Below are 18,572 nucleotides of genomic sequence, written 5' to 3' on the forward strand. Positions count from 1 at the left end.
CGAACCGTTCTCGTCCTCAACGAAGTAGTTCTCGAGTTCAACTTCAGGGGGCAGGCCGACAGTGACGTATTTCCGTTCAATCTTGTCAATGAACCAACCATAGCCTTTGCTCTGAGCTGCATCCTCAGATGGAAAGCAGATCTGATAATCATCCAATAGATACCCACAATGGCGAGCGCGTCGGCGTTTTAACGAAGCTTCCAAGGGAGAATCATGCTCGAAATCAAGGCTTCCAAGACCATGAGAGCGTGTCCGCAGACAAAACGGGCAATAGACTCGAAGCGTTGAGGTATCCCACTCTCGAACGAATGCTGAAATGACGAATATCTGATTCATCGTAAGATTTCACAACTTGAGTTGTCGAGGGAAGCTTGTGCTTTGATGCATCAATGTTGATTCGAGTCGCAGTCGCATTGACCCGCGGTGCCAAATACCCAGCAGGCGAGGCTCTCCTGATTAGTTGCCGCTTTTCAAGTTTCTACATTGTTGGGGTTGAGGTTTGCAAAGCTCCAGGGCACTGTAGATAAGTTCCAGCGCGCGCACGCGCACTAAACGGCCATACACCGTTACCTGATTGATTGTAATGTTTCATCGAGCCCGGGGTGAGCCCAGGGCGGCGTCACCCTCGGCCTCGGGCGAGTTAGGGTGAGCGCGCCCACCACCACTTGTCCTTCGTACCTCTCGCCGATCTCGATCTCGATCTTTCTCCCTATCAACTCGATTGAACGAACGTCCCGCCCGCACTTTCAGGAAGACGATCGCCACAAGCTATTTATTATCAAGTTCTAACTCGCATCGAGTATGGACTCCGCATCGGTCAAGCTCCGTAGGTACTACTTGGAGTAGTGCTTCCTTCGACGCCATGGAGCTCGCCGAAGCCCTTATCGTCAGCCAATCAGACTTGGCAAAGCTTCTGTGCCTCCCAGTTTGGTGTCCTCACACTATCCCGGTCAAGGCATGTGGTCGTGTGCCTCGATGAGACGTTGCAATCAATCACTTAACGGTGCATGGCCGTTGGTGCGTGTGCGCCTGCCGGAACTTGTCTGCAGTGTCATGGAGCTTTGATGACGATGACACATGGGGAAGTAAGAGAGAGATGGACGGGCTAGGGTATTAAAGTGGCATAAGGCACCCCGTGGTGGCCGGGGGAGCTCTTCTACTTCTTTCTCTAGGGCTTTCTTTCTTGAGAGGAACGGAGAGCTTCGAGAGTCAGGGTTTGCGAGGTTTGGTTCACGAGTCACACAGAAGCTCGGTCCGGGTCATCACTAAAACGTCGGAAAGATGAAGCTCTCGCTTGTCTCGTCCTTGGCCGTAATGGCCGCTCTGTCTAGCGGCTCTGCGGCCATTTCGATCCTCATGGGCAACGACGACGGGTTCGGAAGTGCCCAGCTTCGCGAGTTCTACCGCTTCCTCAAGGCTGCCGGACACGATGTCTTGATCGTCGCTCCCGTCGACAACGAGAGCGGCCAGGGCGGTCGGTCGGTCTACTCGTCGTCGCCGAACCTGACGACGGCGTCCGAGTTCAACCTGATTCCAGCGGGTGCTCCGGCCCTGGGCCGAGATCCATCAGACCCGGACATCTGGTATTACAATGGCACCCCCGCGGCGTGCACCTTTGTGGCCCTGGACCATGTGCTTCCGCTGTTCTACGACAACAAGACCATCGACCTCTACGTGGGCGGGCCCAACTACGGCACCAACGTGGGAAGCTTTCTGTACACCCTGAGCGGCACGATGGGTGGCACGTACGCGGCCGTCGGTCGAGGGTACCCCGCCATCGCCTTTTCTGGGGGTAACAGCGAGCAGAGGGCATATACCTGGATCAACGCCACCACCGCCTCCGGTCACCCCGACCCTGCCACCATCCAGGGCCGGTTGGCTGCCGATGTGGTTGAACAACTCGTGAACGGGACGAAGGCGGGTAAGAGGCTGATGCCGGTAGGCTATGGGCTGAAGTAAGTTTCATGCTGATGAGATTGTGTGTGTGAGAGGCTATGAAATTAACGATGAACAGCGTCAACACCCCACTCATTACTTCCCTCATCAACGACTCGTGCGTCGCCCCGCCGTTCATTCAGACCCGCTTCTCTGGGGGTGGCTTCATCGACTCGGCCGTGTTCAACGCCACGACGGGCACGTTCCATTACGGCGACATCCTCGGCTCCGGCGTCAACCGCTGCATCAACGGCAACTGCGCCTTGCCGGGTGAGACCACCATCGTCGACGAGGGCTGCTTCGCCACCGTCTCCGTCTTCTCCATCGACTACGACGCCCCGCTGGGCAAAGACCAGACCGATCTGCGCGTGGCCATGGAGCCGCTCGTGGCGTTCCAGGATCCGTCCTCCAAGATGGCGGTTCGGCGGGCCATGACAGGTACTTTAGCCATCTCCCCTCGAAGTGTTGTTTCCAAGAAATTACGAACGCTAATGTTTCTACTTCATTTCTTAGATCAAGAACTCGAGGAACGTCATCCTAGTCGGCACGAATAGATAAAAAAAAAGGGGGTGAACAGAGGAATGAAAAGTATCAAGGAGAGTTCATGCTCAGGGTTCTTGGTGGGCTTGTATACCTGTATACTTACCTTTTCATCTACCTTGTCTGTGATGACCTTATAGACTTATAGTATGTACATACTTGTGCAAAACAAGAAATACCAATTGAATCAATCCCCAAGTACCTTGTTCTTTTGACGATGGAGGAGTGAATGGGTCGAAACCCAGCTTCAGGAATTGTCTACTCACTTATTCACTGATCCCTGTTCCCTTGTTTCACTGTGTGCTTACATAGCGTGTTCAGTGTGTCCAGCGTCACCAGTGCCCAATGCCGGCATCGTCGCGAACGTACGCGTAAGTACATGGACATGGTTCGTACGAGGCTTTGTGATATATAAAAATTATATATTGCCCGAACTGTGCTTCGTCTATCTCCACTTTCATTCAGGCTTGAGAGCGAGGCTGCTCTAGTCGGGCACATGACGGAGCATCGCGAGAGCGCCCGGCCAAACACGGGAGCACCGAGGGAGCCATGGTGGAGTACGGGCGAGCCGACGGGACTCTAGCAACGGGAGGCTAGGTACTACATATCATATTTCCCACGATGTCTCTCCGCCCGTCGAGTTTTAACGCCGCACGAAAGGTTTTAGACAGCAGAGGTGTCCTTCAAGTCGACGTGGACTTTTCCCTCTCTCTTTGAGAAAAAGCCTAGCCAGGGTGTCGTGCCCTCTCCGCACCAGGGGGGAAGTTGATCAAGTAGGTCAGACTGCAGATACGAGGAAAAGACAAATGGTGTTTTCCAGTGGGCGGTTTTTTCTTGTTCCGATCCTCAACGAGGCATTCAAGTGCGGCCGTATATTTACCATGGAGAAGAAGAAAAAAACTCCTAGCTGCCTGTTAATCTCGGCGAGCTCTTCAAAGACAGCTTCAGAGGGAATTTTACCGATATGGACGATGTGTTGCTCTGTCTCCAATGGATTGAATCTGTTTGGCCATCGGCCGCTGTTGGAAAGAAAAAAATTTCTCGAAACCTCAACATTGCATAGACAAGCTTAAAGAATCAACTACTGAAACGCACACATCGGACTGTGACAAGTGTCTCTTGATTGAAACCTTTCAGCACGTTTCGTTGGCAAAGTCACAGTGGCTGAACAGAGGTTGATCCCAGCCAAGAACGTCGTTATCAAGAAAACCGGTCAAATCCATCGAGGATTCGTCGAATACCCTGTACCAGTCGGGGAACAAGGTGTCGTCGCCAGCTTCACTTCGTGGATTTTGATGGTTATCGTTGCTAACAGCGTCGTCAAATCGAGACATCAGAAACCAGAAGAAGTCTAGGTAAAGGTGTGCGGCAGATGAAGCTGGAAGCCCTCCCGCTACGCTTCCCAGCTGTTCCAGTACTGCGTTCATTTTGACGGCCAGTTCGGCAACGCTGGTCGACGCAATGCCGTCGCATTTAATGGCCTAGGAGGCACACGTGTCAGCTCTAGACCAGCGCACCGCAGTGACTGACTACGGTTCGTGATGTCGCCGAGAAGACTCACAAAAATGATTTCCGTGGCTGCATGACAGATGATGATGAACAGATTATTGTGGGAGCCCAACTTGAGATCGAACATGATCTGTTCAGAGAGCACAATATCCATCAGGTGGCTCGCAACGGTGACACTTGTTTGCAAGACGCTTCGAAGCTCGGGCGAAGCCGTACCTCCATCAAGGCCCCTTAATGCCGCGGCGGCTTGGGCATTGAGGATTAGGATGCTGTGATCCATGTAGAATGCGAGAATAGGAAGGTACTTGGACGATGGATCACCATCATGAGAACATCGGGAATCGCGGGCTTGTTCCAATGTCTGGAGGGCCTGTAAATGCCAATTTGATATGGATGTCACGTCATTCTTCGACCGTTGTCGATCTTCCAATGCATGCATCTATATTGCTATCAGCAAATCTTCAAGCCCGTCGGGGAGTTTGAAGCGTTTAGTACGCACCAGGAGTACCCTGATCTCTATGATGCCGCTGATCATCCGGTCATGGGGTGTGGCCATCGGATGTTGCCACCACGTTGTTGCTGACACAGGGAGTTCGTGCCTCGAAACATTTAGGGGTCGCCGTCCATTTATGATACCGAAGCTTTTATCGGCGATGAATGTATATAGCCACGTTCTCTCAAAGTTCCGAAAAATACGCTCTTTTGTGTCCGTACCCGTAGAAGGCGGTAGAGCACTGAGATGTTCGGTGACGACGGTGGCTTTATCTACTCCAATCTCCCTGGCGAGTCGTACGGCCTGGTCAACTCAAAAAGCACGTCAGCTCTTCTCATCCGCTCGGCGGTGCGTGATCTGCGCAAAATGTCGCTCTTCTCACATGATTCACTTGAAGCCAGTAGGGATCATCCGATTGCTTCTGGTGAACAGGAGCCCAATACTGCATGATAATTATGGCTTGGATCGTTTCAATCGACTTCACAGACGACGCGATGGACCACTTCAGGCATCCTTCGGCCAAAGTAAACAGGGCGGGGTAGACAACGCGATCCCGAGGAAGGGTTGATACCGCACAGCCAAGGGCACAAACAACGGAGAACAGTGTGAAAGACATAGAATAGACATAGTCGGGGGTATGGAGGAGAGGATCCAGTAACCCGACGAAAGGGTTACGCAGCTCTAAAAACCTGAGTCCTGTGGTCAGTCCATGCAACACTAATGTGTCCAGTGGGCAATGCTTGGAATGCGAAGATGACAGGCTTTTACCAAATGCACTGCCCAGCCCAGGATACACTGCAACTCACAGCTTAAAATACAGCGATACATCATCCTCATCAATTAGCCGGGCAGTGATAGGATCACAGACACCCTTTTCCAGTCTGAATGTGCTGTTCACCGATTGGGCAGCTAAGTAATGCCAGTCCTTCTGCAGAGTCTTTCGAGGGCCTACCCAAATCGGGGTCAGAACTTTATATAGGTCACAGAAGGCGGGATCACTGTACTGAAATAATTTGTTAGGCGCTTAGCCACTGAATCCATAGCATCTTTGCCATATGGTAGGCGGAAAGCCACTGGCAAATGCAATCGATCTGAATTCTGTCGGGAGGTGGTGCTCCCCAGGTTATTGACCTTGGCTCCCCAGTTGCGGAAAGGCGCTTCCAGAGCCTGTTGATTTTCGGGCCCGTCTGCCGCAGAATTGGTCTGACCATCTCCGGGTTCAAGGCTTTGACGAGGATCACCGTTGCTGTCGGTCGTATAGGCGAACGGGGCATTTGAGGGGATAGAGACATCATCAGCTTGCGAAGGTGAGTCTCTGGCCGAGGTAGATGCGAGAAGGGCATTGATGACCTGGTCTCGCACGCTGCTATGGTTTATGCGTGATAAGAGCTTTTCGACGGTGTCGGGTTTGCTGCCGCTGCGTCAGCAGAGACGGACAGGAAGCCCAGAGTCTGACTAGGTCACGAAGAAGAAACGGAGAGGCATGATTCACTTGGTACTTCCCAGCTTCCGACCACGACGAGAAGAGTGAGGATAGCTGCACGACAAACCATTCGACAAGCAGCGCGAGCTACACACATGATTAATTCTGGATATAAGAATGAGTCTCTCCTCCCTCCGGGGTGAACTCACCATGGAGTTTCCCGGCTACAACGTTGTCTGGTCGAACGGCAATTGAGACATGCTGTGCGTTGGTGAGCAGTCGTATGCCCGACCCCGGACTGCTGTTTGTCCATGCTCAGGCGACTGCTGCTGCCTCGGCGTGTGCTGTCTTGATCCTTTCAACATTTGCGGGGCAAGCTGTTTCGCCGCTTGCCTATTCCTTGGGTCTCTAGGTCTCTAGATCTAGAGTATATAGTGTGAGAATATCTGAGGTGCGAGGTGGCGGCTTCTCAACCTTGGCAAACACATCTATTCCCCGACTGAACCTCGGGGACCAGTTGAGGCAACAAATTCTAGACGAACCATAGTTCCCTCGCCCCGCACCGACCACCCACAGATAAGTGTCTCAATTAGGTAAAGCCACCGTCGCATGCCGGTGACCGAATTCCGTCTCCCCAGCGATGCAGGTATTATGGGCAGAATACCCCACGAGCCCAATAGTGGAGATGGAATTCTGTCAACCCTCTGGTGGGTGCCGCGAACTAGACTTCGCTTGCGCAAAACAGAACTAGTCCCCGACTAGAATTTTGATCGAGACCTAGTATAGAGCCAGATGTAAATTCTACACATGTCCCTTCTTCGATTTACTCCTCGAACTCTCTCGAAAGACGATTCTCGAGATGGCGACAGCACTCACTTTGGAAAACGCAGGCAAAGTCTCCGCCAGTGAACCTTACTACGATCTCGGTGAGTATACATGGCCTGTCTGCACCCAGGTTCACGACGCCCAGATATGGTTCGATCGAGGCCTTTTATGGGTCTATTCGTTTAACCACCGAGAGTCGGCTGCTTGTTTCCGACAGGTCATCTTACACGATCCGGACTGCGCAATGGGCTACTGGGGAGCCGCCTTCGCCACGGGTCCCAACTACAATAAGGTCTGGCAGGCTTTTGATCCCCAGGATTTGAAAGAGTCTGTCGCGAAATGCTACGACTGGTCCCGTAAAGCGAAGGAATTATCTGACAAAGCCTCGGTCGCGGAGCAGGCTATCATCGAAGCTCTGCAACATCGCTTTCCAGCCAGAGAGCCACCCGGCGACTTCACCCCATCCGTCCGAGCATACGCCGAAGCAATGAGGGAGGCTAACCTCAAGCTTGGAGCCGGAAACCTGGACATTATCACCCTGGCAGCCGATGCGTTAATGAACATGGCACCGTGGAAGCTATACGAGGCCGGGACCGGTGAGCCAAATCTCGCCACACCGGTCCTGGAAGTCAAGACAATTCTTGAATCCGGTCTACAGCACCCGAGAGCAGACCGCCATCCGGGGATTCTGCACATGTACATCCACTGTGTCGAGATGTCGAAAACCCCGCAGTTAGCCCTGAGGACGGCAGATAACCTCAGAAAACTTGTCCCGGACGGCGGACATATTACCCATATGTCGAGTCATATCGACGTTCTCGTCGGAGATTATCGCCGGGCCATGCATACAAACATCCAAGCAACCATGGCGGATGATAGATACTATGCCCGTGAGGGCGGTAAAAACTTTTACACCTTTTATCGCATGCACAATTACCATTCGTTGATCTACGGAGCCATGATGGCCGGAAACTCACGCGTGGCCTTGGAGGCGACGGATCGCATGGAGTCTACTCTCAGCGATGATATCCTCCTTATCAACTCCCCTCCGATGGCCGACTGGGTGGAATTCTTCAAGTCGGTCCGCGTGCATGTCCTCATCAGGTTTGGAATGTGGGACAGGTTGAAGAGACTTCCATTGCCAGAAAACAAGCAGCTCTATTGTGTTACCACGGCCATGGTGCATTATGGCAAAGGGATCGCCTGGGCTGCAACCAGAAATGTCCAAAATGCCGATCGAGAACGAGAGCTTTTTCGCGATGCGGCCAAGCGTGTCCCGGTTACCCGAATGGATTTCCCGAACAAGGTCGTCGACGAACTTGAGATTGCGACAGCCATGCTGGACGGGGAAATCGAGTACCGGCGTGGGAACTATAAGATGGCGTTCGAGAGCCTACAACTCGCCGTAGCGAAGGATGACGCTTTGATATATTCCGAGCCGTGGGGCTGGATGCTGCCAACTCGCCATCCGTACGCAGCCTTACTTCTGGAACAAGGTCATGTTGCAGAAGCCGCACAGATCTATGCCGAGGACTTGGGACTGGACGAGAAGTTGGTTCGAGCGCATCAACACCCTAATAATATCTGGGCGCTGAAAGGATATTACGAATGCCTGCAGCGACTCGGACGCACTGCAGAGGCCAACATCATTTTGTCGAACCTCAACATCGCCGAGGCCGGAGCGGACATGACGATCCGGTCGTCTTGTTTCTGCAGGCTGGGGACAGCCCCAGGCCAAAGTTTGGCTGCTACGTAGCGACTACCCCGACCTGAAGACCGCGGAGCATGTTCTGATGAGCATAGGTTGCAGGTTGTCTCGCAAGATTTTTGCTTCGAGGCAATCCGAATGGTCTACACACGGGCCTATCCCGAATAAAATCTGTGTTGGCCTCGAGCGTGGAGAAATCTGCATGTGCGGTAGTCGGGCATGTATTTGCCGCCTGCGCTGTCGAAGCCGTCTCAACCACATCATTGTTGATGTTCGGTACCGGTTGTAGAGAAGAAAACAAACTGCGGTCATGGCAAAATGAGAGTAATACTGACCCGTGCGAGTCATGAGGGATTGGAAGGAGCAACAATACTTTCACAACAGCAGGATACACCTGAAACTTTTACGTTCTACCATGAACAGGTCTCTAGAGCTAGTCACGCCTATCGACGGTCTAATGTGGTATGGGGTCGTGTATTGCTCTCACAATTGTTGCAGGTGACTTCAGCGTACAACCCGTTCCTTTAGCAAGCAGTCCTCCTGCAAAATCAGTTGCTGATTGACACGTAATGCAAGAGATTTGTCTCTGTGACGTTACTCAATTGACAGTAGAAGACTCTCTGGAGGGGGGGTGCTCGAGCACGAAATGCCTCAAGAGCTAGAGCATGGATAAAGTCCGGAAACAGGACCGGTGTCGGTACGAGTGGTGACACAGGAGCTACCAGGGTACATCGAGACATTCTCTGGGTGCCGCAGGGAATCTATGACCCGTCAAGCCGTTTCTTTTTTCCCTTTTGTAAAAATAATAATAATAATATGCCGTCCCTGTTGTGGAAACAAGGGAAGCTAGTCATGTTTCGGGGAATAGATCTGGGTGTTTCTGCAAAGTTGGTTTTTATATAGGACATCACGTATCGAGGACGTCTTTCAGTCTTTCAAATCTAGCTATGCTCTTCTCCTTTGACTCTCTGGTGCGGTGATGTCCCAACTCGAATCACAATCAGGCTCTGCCTTGGGGGCGTATTCAGAAAATCAAACGGTTGTGGTACAAGAACAGCCCCGTACTGCAACGCCGGATGGAGGCTACGGCTGGATCGTGACCCTCTGCGTTGCAGTCGTCAATGCCCATTCGTGGGGCGTCAACGCCGCATACTCGGTATTCCTGGCTTATCATCTAAAAAACGACACGTTTCCAGGAGTCGGCCCCTTCGAGTATGCGTTGGTCGGATCCTTGAGCATCGGATGCACTCTTTTACTCTCTCCACTGGTGACTATGTTTGTTCGAGCCGTCGGGACACGGCCTACCATGGTCTGCGGTGCTCTCCTACAATCAGTGAGCCTCATATGCGCGAGCATATCGACTGGCTTTTGGCAGCTTTTGCTGTCCCAGGGTGCCCTCTTCGGCATCGGAATGGGGTTAATGTTTCTTCCATCGTACGGTATCGTTTCCCAATGGTTCACCAAGCGACGTGCACTGGCCAATGGGGCAGCGATCGCAGGAGCTGGTCTTGGAGGCCTCACATATTCCCTAAGCGCATCGGCGATGATTGGGAGCCTGGGTCTGGCCTGGACCCTTCGAAATCTTAGCATCATCACCTTTGTTGTCAATACAGTGGCCATTTTACTCATCAAAACCCGGTACGAATCGATTGGTTCACGGCAACTGGCCTTTGACTTTACTCTTCTCAAACGAATGGAATACATCGCTTTGCTGGTCTTTGGCTCTTTAAGTATGCTTGGTTATTTCGTTCTGGTCTTCACCCTTGCCAACTATGCGAACGAGATCGGGCTTGACGACTCTCAAGCGGCAGTCATTCCGGCTCTCTTTATGCTAGGCCAGGCACTCGGGCGTCCACTCATTGGATACTTCGGCGACAGTTTTGGGCGTTTCAATCTGGCCACATTGATGACCTTGTTGACCGGCGTCTTTGCGTTGTCAATTTGGATCAACGCCAAAACTTACGGATTACTGATCTTCTTTGCTCTTGTTGAAGGCACCGTGGGTGGCGTCTTTTGGGTACTCGCTGCGCCAGTCATGGCTGAGATCATTGGTATCGAGAATCTACCCTCGGGACTGAGTATCTTCTGGGTTGTGCTGGCTATTCCGTCGATTGCCAGTGCGCCAGTCGCCCTGCAGATTGTGGCCAAGAGCGGCTCGTATGTCTGCGCACAAATCTTCACAGGAGTTGTGTTCATTGTTGCTGGTCTCTGCATGGGCCTTCTTCGAGGTTGGCGGATCAGCCAAAATGCTACGCAGAGGAGTGAAAGGACCATGTACCGAACTGACGCCGTGACAGAGGAAGCACAGCTTGGACATCCCAAAAGGTTTGTCCGTGCTTGCTTTCGGACGCAAATTATCTGATTGAGACGTGCTCGAGTATAATAATGGCCCTATTCTGGGTCACTATTCATGTATTAACACCATCTTCTAATTGAATATGTTTCCAAACATTCGTAGTCTTTCTCAAGGTCAACTGTTCGTGGTATCGAATGGAGAGATGCTGTACGTACGTAGTATATTCTCCTGGCTATCTCAAAGAATAAATTAACACGCCCTGAAAGGATGTGCCAAATCTGCGGCTTGTCCACTTGTTCCCTCATCCTTCGGAGAGACTGTCATGATGGCTTCCCAAGCTGACCCCAGTTGAGGACATTTGCCACCAAGGATGCAAAAGAGGGCCAATATAGTAAAATTACGGAATCCTGTAAAGGGGGTGGCAGGCCAGCAGCATCACTAATATATATGGCTATAACAGATTCAAAGCCCTCGTGACCACGGTACAATCGTCGCTTCCCCAACCAAGGGAATTCAATTCGATTCAGAATGGGACGTTGCACTTATGTACCTAAGCTGCAACCAACAATTGGTACACACATTACCACTTACCTGGTACCCTTGATCCGCAAATTCTGCAAGATTAGCAGCCCCTAGTAATAGTATTTGCTCAGCGCGAATGTTGGAAAATCAGGAAACAACGTGTTTGTCATGTAAGGTACCTAGGGAAGCACACTCCTCCTCGCCTCTGACAAGCATCCACCCCATTTGCCTCGACTTCAAAGTAGAAGGGGCATGAGCAGAGCACCTGACGGATACTTCTCATCCATTTTCAGGCTTGGGTGCCTACATCTTCAATCACGGCCGCTCGAGGTCCCTCCTTCTCTGAACTTACGTCGTCGACCTGCTTCGGACCCATTCCGGGAATAATCTCCTCGATAGTCTCAAGAGCAATATGAGCGCTATCGAGCTCCTTCTGATAAACTATGACCAGGTCGTGATCCCCGAAAATGGCCGCGACTTCTTCCAACGGCTTGTGCAGGGTGTCGGGGAAGATGAAAAAGGCACAGAACGCTCCCAGAGCCGAAAAGAGGATGAAGAAGATGTAGTACTTCCATCCGATGTTCGCGAAAGCTGTAGGTGCTGCTTGCAGCCACACTCTAGAGAAGGCTAGTGTCAGCACGTCGATATCGCACAAGAGGCTCTGGGCATATACACTTACATATTGATCCCGCTGTAGAAAGCGACACAAAGCGTGTAACCCTTCGCCCTCATGTGCGTCGGCCAGATCTCAGAGTGATAGAAGAACTCAGGTCCATCCAAACAAAGTTCAAAAAAGACCACATAGAGGAAGAAGGCAAAAACAGCGGCGCCCAGACCGGCCTTGTTGTCAGAGTTTAGAAAGTTCGCAGTCAGCGCTGTTTCGAGGATGACAGCGATGCCGCAGCCGGTAAAGCCAACGCCGATGAGATAGTTCCGCTTGACGCGGTCGACGTAGGTCATGGCAATGATGCTGAAACATAGAGCTGTTGCCGTGTAGCCGGTTTGAAAGAGCAGTGTCTGAAGGTTGTCGTATCCTAGTTTTGCGTACAAACTGACGCCGTAGTCTGCAAAGCTTAGCACATGCATAAAAAGGGAGGAAAGGGGGGAAGGTGGTAAGGCAGTACTTTGTATGGTTAGAACACCCGAGCTCATGACGCAGACCATCAAGATGATCGAGATGAAAGCTCGTTTCCGGTAAGAGGGCCTGGTGAAGATCTCTTTGTACCCCGTGCTCAGGGAAGCGTCGAACTTGATCTGTCGTTGCATTTGATAGTACTCGCGTTTCGCAAACTCATTGTGAGGGTCCCTAGGATCCGAATGTAATCGAGCAATGATTGCCCATGCCTCCTCGTATCGGTCTTTGAGAAGAAGATATCTCGGAGATTCTGGAATCCAATAGATCCCACAACAGAGGATCAATGGGGGAATCATTGTCAGCGCCATTGGACCCCTCCAGGCATCTTTCGAATCAAAAAAGTAGAAGCCGACCCCAACATATCCAGTGAGCGTGTAGCTGTCATACAAGACGTCAGAGCGAAGCAAATGGCTTGGTCGGCCACCATGCACTGGCCAGACTCACCCGACGTTGATCATGATGGGAGCTATGTCGCTGAGCATGCCGCGATGTGCCGGTGGAACGCTACGCATACCCAGTCAGCTCTGAGATATAAGCGGCTGGGAATCTGGTGTACGTACATTTCTGCAATCCACATTGGGACGGCGGCGACCAATTGAAACCCGCTGGTTGCTAGTCAGATCTGTGTTCGTTGACGAAATGAGAACAGGAGCTTACCCCCAGCCGGCGAAGAACCGAAAGACGATGAACATAGCGGGGTTCACAGATCCAGTGATCAATGCTTGAGAGACGAGAACAAAAGTTGAACCGACAAAGATGTCCCACTTGCGTCCATATCTGTCAGCAATCAAGCCATGGCAGATGGCGCCGAAGACGCCTCCGGCGTAGTAGAGACTGTTCATTGCACCAGTCAAGCTGGCCATGTTGGAGTCATTGAGACCCATGGCTACAAAGAAGGAAGGCTGTCCCAGCGTGGTACTGATGATGGAGGCTGAAGTGCCATAGGAACACGTGCCCAGTGACACAAAGAGGATGATGAGGACGGTGTAGAACTTGAAATGACGGCGGCGCTCGAAGACCGCCGCATCAGTGTTGAGCACAGTCATGGCGTTCACAAACTCCAGTCAACCTCTTTGGTAGGGACAATATCTAACAAGTGCAGGAGTGGAAGATGGGTCTGAGAGATTGAGACGGCAAGGTTGACCAGGGGATCGAAGGCAGGTCGAGACCTCTCGCCTTTATATTCACCGCCCCTCCTCCAAAGGCATCGTATCAGGCCAACCCCAGATGCCCAGTCTCTCTGAGGATAGAGCAATCTGGGGTAAGCCCCAGAAAGGAGGTCGACTTCTTCTCGCGCCGTCTGGGGAACGAGCTTGCACAGGAGTGTGAATGGAGAGGAGGCGGCGTCGCGGAATTTGACATCGTCTTTTTCCGTCTCTCGGCCCGCGTCTGGCCACACTTCCGACATTTTCTGGGGATTCTCTCTCCTCGGTATAGAGCTGAAAACCTCTCCTGGTCCGGCGTGGGTGCTGGTGTTCTTCTCCACTGCCCATACAACGTCCTTCGTCACTGTACTGCGATCGGCTACATGGCACGGTACCGCCCCATCCTTGCCGAGTTTATCCAGACTCATTCGCTCGCCTCCCTTCCCATGCCGCTCATTTCGAGCGGCCTGGATGTTCGTGGGAGGAGCTCTATCTTTCGCACGGAGGTCTTGACCCATGGGATCAGATATGGAGTCTCCAACCCGGAAAAAGGCACCTCCTCCTTAGGCCTCCCCGGTACTTCAACCCCCGGCATTCAAGAGATGAACAGTGTTTCTACATAGCTGTCCACTGGGCATCCTGTGGACACGAGGCAGTAGGACTTGAACAACCGATGAAAACCATCATTTCATAAAGAGTAGCAAACGAATCTCACGGCTTGTCAAAGGTGGATTCTCACACCTTGGCCCCAGGCATAATAACACAACCTCCCTTGCCCTGCTAACTCTGCAAAAGAAATTTACGATGGCAATCAACGGAGTAACAAATGGAGCGACAGAAGATGGGATAAACGGTGTGGCCCACACCGTAACAAATGGCGCCCTCAATGGAGTGACGGAGGCCGATACCAACAATGCTCATCGGGAACCCGCACCCATCGAAGCCACGGAGGCATACAAAAAATACCCCCTCGCGTACGAGTTGTCGAAGATGCCCTTCCTGTGGCCACGTCGAATGAAAGTGATTGTCGCCGGAGCTGGCGCGAGCGCCTTGTCATTGGCACATGAAGTCCAAACTGGTGTACTCAAGAACATTGATCTCCACATTCTTGAGAAGAACCAGGGTCTCGGCGGGACATGGTTCGAGAATCAATATCCGGGATGTGCTTGCGATATACCAGCTCACGCTTATCTCTTCACCTGGGCACCGAATCCCAGATGGTCGGAGTACTATGTCACGGCGCCGGAGATTCTGAAGTACTTCGAAGAAGTGGCAGAGAAGTATCAACTTAACCAGTATATCACGACCGGACGGAAGGTCGTGGGTGCCGAGTGGAACGACGAGAAACAGCAATGGCTCGTCCACAGCAAGCAGACAGATGGAAGAAGAACCGTTGTTTCGAGTCCTGGAATCACAGATGGTGAAGTTGGCGAGGACATAGTCGAGGAGTGCGATATATTCATCAATGCCTCCGGATATTTCAATCACTGGCGTTGGCCTACAACCCCAGGCCGTGAACTCTTCCAAGGCCAACTCCTTCACAGTGCTGATTACAATCCGAAGACCGACCTCAAGGGAAAGAAGGTCGGGTTGATCGGGAACGGCAGCAGTGGTATTCAGATTACCGCCGCCATCCAAAAGGAGGTATCAGAGCTGACTGTCTTCATGCGCAATCCGACCTGGATCACGGCGAGCTTGGGCTCTAGTTTCGTTCCGGCAAATGGGGAACCATTTACGGAGGAGCAGAAAGCGTTCTGGGCCAAGAACCCTGACGAATACCTCAAGTATCGTAAGGCCGTCGAGAAGGAGTTGAACGATGGCTTTCCCTTCTTCATCCATGGCACCAAAGCTCAAGCAGACGCCTTGGACTTTACGACCAAGGATATGAAGAGAAGACTCGCCAAGAAGCCCGAGCTGGCCGAGCTTCTGCTACCTACCTATCCTGTGGGATGCCGAAGACCTACACCTGGAACCGGATACCTTGAAGCACTCTGCGCTGACAACGTCGAAATTGCTTGGGGAGAATTAGACTCGTTCACGGCCAAGGGCATCAAATCCGCCGATGGCACGGAGCGGGAGTTCGACGTTATCATCTGCGCCACGGGTTTCGACATGTCAATGTGAGTTGGGGAGCACTTTTGTCCGGCGCATGACTGACACCTCCGGCAGGGTGCCAAGATGGCCAACGATCGGATTGAATGGAGTGGACCTCCAGAAGAAATGGAAGGAAGACCCCGCAGCCTATCTTTCCGCCATCGCAAACGATATGCCAAATTATTTTGTTTATATGGTATGTGTTTCCTTTCCAATTAATTATCTTTGCCTGGGCCAACCTCATCTCTGGACAGGGTCCGGGTGCACCAGTGGGCCACGGCAGCCTCCTGCCCTCCATTGAGCGCGTAACCCTCTATATCGTCGATATCATCAACAAGCTCCAAACCCAAAACTACAGCTCCTTCCTCCTCAAGCCAGGCAAGGCTAAGAACTGGCAGTCGCAGATGCTGGCCTGGCTGGAGAAGACGGTGTGGGGCGACAACTGCCAGAGCTCGTTCAAGAATGGCACAGTCGACGGCAAATTGTACTCCTTCCACGGTGGCTCGCGTCTGCATTATTTTGAGTTATTGAGGCTACATCGCTATGAGGATTTTGAATGGAAGAGTAGGTGTCCGGAGCCGGAACTCGAATTTGCTTGGCTGGCTAGTGGGTTTCTGCAGCAGGAGTTGCACAATAAGGGAGAGGATAATGTGTGAGTTGGCCCCCAATCTAGGTTTCTTTTCCTTGTCAGGTGCTGACCCGCTGCAGGTGGTATTTCAACCAGGAGCCAGAGGTCTTGACGTCGTTCATTGGGGAGTGAAGTTGTCATTGAAGGATTGGGCAAGGAGGATGTGCCTCTATGAGACTAGTGGCTAGTTAGTTTAACTATCTTGAGCAGGTTCACTCCAGCGTCGAAGTTGATAGCATTGTAGCAATCGTAGCAAGATTGCGGACGTTAGCCTAAATTACGTCCTGCCTCTGTGCAGTGTAGAGTTCTTGTATCACGCTTGCAACTGCTCCATGTCCATCAGACCTTCCGCTTTACTAGGTGTGGCACCCCGGCCGCCGGGCTTACATAATTTTAAAGGACGTTGCCAAGCTTAGATCACTACGAGGTACATACGTAAGTCAGACCATCCCGTAATGCGCCAACCGTGTAATGCGCCAACTGCGACAAAATAGATTTTTGTACAATATTTCAATTATCGTCGCCATCGACGTCGTTTATATGCCATTACGTACAGAGACTCGCGAATTTAGTCTTCCTTAATGTATCTGACGTCGATTTAGCCTCTTTTACTCTATCTATCTTATTCCATTCCTCCTGTCGTTGAGCTACCTGGTCCTGAGCCTTTTTAATTTCCTCGATAGAAGCGAAGGTCTTATTTGAGTCAATCTTGACCTTCGTACGCTTAGTAATAGTCTTCTCTTGAAGAGTGATCGATAATTGACTTAATTAAAGTGATTGTTGCGTTGATTTCCAAGTAAGTTAATCAATTACTTTTGCTGCCTTTTAGATGACTAATCGAGTATCTCTTTGAATAGGTATATCTTGAAGGACTTCGTACGCTTAAGTCCGAAATTATCGTCCGCTTAAAGGTGTAGCTATACACTCGCTGATAGAGAGTTTTCTCTTCTTAATTTACGGTGACTATGGTGATATCGTTGATTGATCCGTACGTTGTATAACCTGCGATGATTGAAGAACTTTCCTTAGGTCGTACGGATATAATCCAGTTCCTTTCCAGCCAGTTTCGATATATCGAGGTATAAGAACCTATTCTCTTACTTTTATATAGTATTTAATGAATTAACGGCGTTATACGGGTTACGTTTCGTTGTATCTTGATAAATTAGCGATCTCTTTTCTATATAGTCGCTTTAAAACTGAAAAGACGCCAACATCAAGAGGTTGAAGGATATACGATGAATGTAAAGGTATATAGACTAACTGAACATCATTAATAAAGCATTCGTACATAAAATCGATCGAAATATGACTGCTGGCGTTGTCGTAAAGAAGAAGTCGTACGGTATCATTCGTCTAAGTCTGTAGAAGGAAGATCTCTCGTAACTAACTGAGTCCGACTTGATTTGAAGTAAATGCGTTCTCTATACACCGAAAGTGCTAATTCGAAGGAGTATTAAGTAGAAACTAAGTAGACTGAAGATCTTTTCCTTTAAAAAGGATTAATGGATCAATCGTACGACCATCCGTAGAATAGTATCAGACCAATTAGCTAACTGGAGGGTGAATGTGTGTACTATGGGATCGATATTGATAGATAACTAGCCTATAGATAGAGACGTCAACGCTTGAAGAGGCTTCAAGGTTGACAGGTACGACCCCTCTTGCTATATACATGCGGTAAGCCAGCTACTTGGCTGGCGGCCTAACTCCTTGGTTGGTGGCCTGAGCCGAGTGTCCAGTGTCACGTGGGTGTTCGTGACAAATAGGCTTCGATAATAGTAACCTAATCGCGATTTTCTGGACTTTTGATATATAAACGCTTTATAGTACTTCGTCCGATCACTCGTTAATTCGTACAGACTCCCATTCTAAGACCATATTCGTCAAAATTCTAGATATTTATCGTACGAATAGAATATTGAGTAACGACCGCTAAAAAGTGATTAAAAAAGGCTTAAAGGGCTTTAGGGGAAGTATTCTCGGCACGGAGATATTCAATCTTCCTCCCTACCTTTGATCGTACGTCAGGATGACGATTTAAGAAGCGATTAATCTAATTAACACCAATTGAAGAGTCTCCTCCTGAGGACTAAGAAATAAGCCCTACGAACTCGCGAACTTAAGCGAAAGAGGGTGGAGCGCCGGCGATATCTAGGTCGATAATCCATCGTATAAGAAGGTTCTCTTGCACGGGGGATAGTGTTTATTGCTCTTCTCTTGCTTCTTTTCGTGTACGCCCTCCTTTTAATCGTCGTCCGAGAGTGTCTCGACTGACACCGTACGCAGTCGCCGTTGCGCGAATTGAGGGATAGTCGC

General features: G+C 50.9%; 6 protein-coding genes across 6 annotated transcripts; 4 read left to right on the forward strand and 2 right to left on the reverse strand.

Moving 5' to 3' along the window:
* Positions 1 to 1,314: 1,314 nt before the first annotated feature.
* AYO21_08628 (hypothetical protein) lies at positions 1,315 to 2,489 on the forward strand (the record flags this gene model as incomplete). Its single annotated transcript, XM_022658571.1, has 2 exons — positions 1,315 to 1,955; positions 2,015 to 2,489. 2 exons carry the CDS (start codon positions 1,315 to 1,317, stop codon positions 2,487 to 2,489), a joined length of 1,116 nt encoding a protein of 371 aa, XP_022509162.1.
* Positions 2,490 to 3,608: 1,119 nt separating this feature from the next.
* On the reverse strand, positions 3,609 to 6,112 carry AYO21_08629 (hypothetical protein; the record flags this gene model as incomplete). The annotated part of the gene is made up of 8 exons (XM_022658572.1): positions 3,609 to 3,956; positions 4,037 to 4,423; positions 4,484 to 4,780; positions 4,860 to 5,166; positions 5,284 to 5,425; positions 5,482 to 5,888; positions 5,977 to 6,047; positions 6,110 to 6,112. 8 exons carry the CDS (start codon positions 6,110 to 6,112, stop codon positions 3,609 to 3,611), a joined length of 1,962 nt encoding a protein of 653 aa, XP_022509163.1.
* A 647-nt stretch (positions 6,113 to 6,759) lies between these two features.
* On the forward strand, positions 6,760 to 8,481 carry AYO21_08630 (hypothetical protein; the record flags this gene model as incomplete). The annotated part of the gene is made up of 1 exon (XM_022658573.1): positions 6,760 to 8,481. One exon carries the CDS (start codon positions 6,760 to 6,762, stop codon positions 8,479 to 8,481), a length of 1,722 nt encoding a protein of 573 aa, XP_022509164.1.
* A 931-nt stretch (positions 8,482 to 9,412) lies between these two features.
* Positions 9,413 to 10,795, forward strand: AYO21_08631 (hypothetical protein; the record flags this gene model as incomplete). The annotated part of the gene is made up of 1 exon (XM_022658574.1): positions 9,413 to 10,795. The coding sequence occupies one exon, from the start codon at positions 9,413 to 9,415 to the stop codon at positions 10,793 to 10,795; it is 1,383 nt and encodes a 460-aa protein (XP_022509165.1).
* A 745-nt stretch (positions 10,796 to 11,540) lies between these two features.
* On the reverse strand, positions 11,541 to 13,432 carry AYO21_08632 (hypothetical protein; the record flags this gene model as incomplete). The annotated part of the gene is made up of 6 exons (XM_022658575.1): positions 11,541 to 11,868; positions 11,931 to 12,315; positions 12,376 to 12,764; positions 12,831 to 12,890; positions 12,947 to 12,991; positions 13,044 to 13,432. 6 exons carry the CDS (start codon positions 13,430 to 13,432, stop codon positions 11,541 to 11,543), a joined length of 1,596 nt encoding a protein of 531 aa, XP_022509166.1.
* Positions 13,433 to 14,335: 903 nt separating this feature from the next.
* AYO21_08633 (hypothetical protein) lies at positions 14,336 to 16,385 on the forward strand (the record flags this gene model as incomplete). The annotated part of the gene is made up of 4 exons (XM_022658576.1): positions 14,336 to 15,651; positions 15,701 to 15,821; positions 15,880 to 16,277; positions 16,334 to 16,385. 4 exons carry the CDS (start codon positions 14,336 to 14,338, stop codon positions 16,383 to 16,385), a joined length of 1,887 nt encoding a protein of 628 aa, XP_022509167.1.
* Positions 16,386 to 18,572: the final 2,187 nt, after the last annotated feature.

Source organism: Fonsecaea monophora, assembly GCF_001642475.1.
Source record: "Fonsecaea monophora strain CBS 269.37 chromosome Unknown Scaff76, whole genome shotgun sequence".
NCBI classification, from domain to species: Eukaryota; Fungi; Ascomycota; class Eurotiomycetes; order Chaetothyriales; family Herpotrichiellaceae; genus Fonsecaea; species Fonsecaea monophora.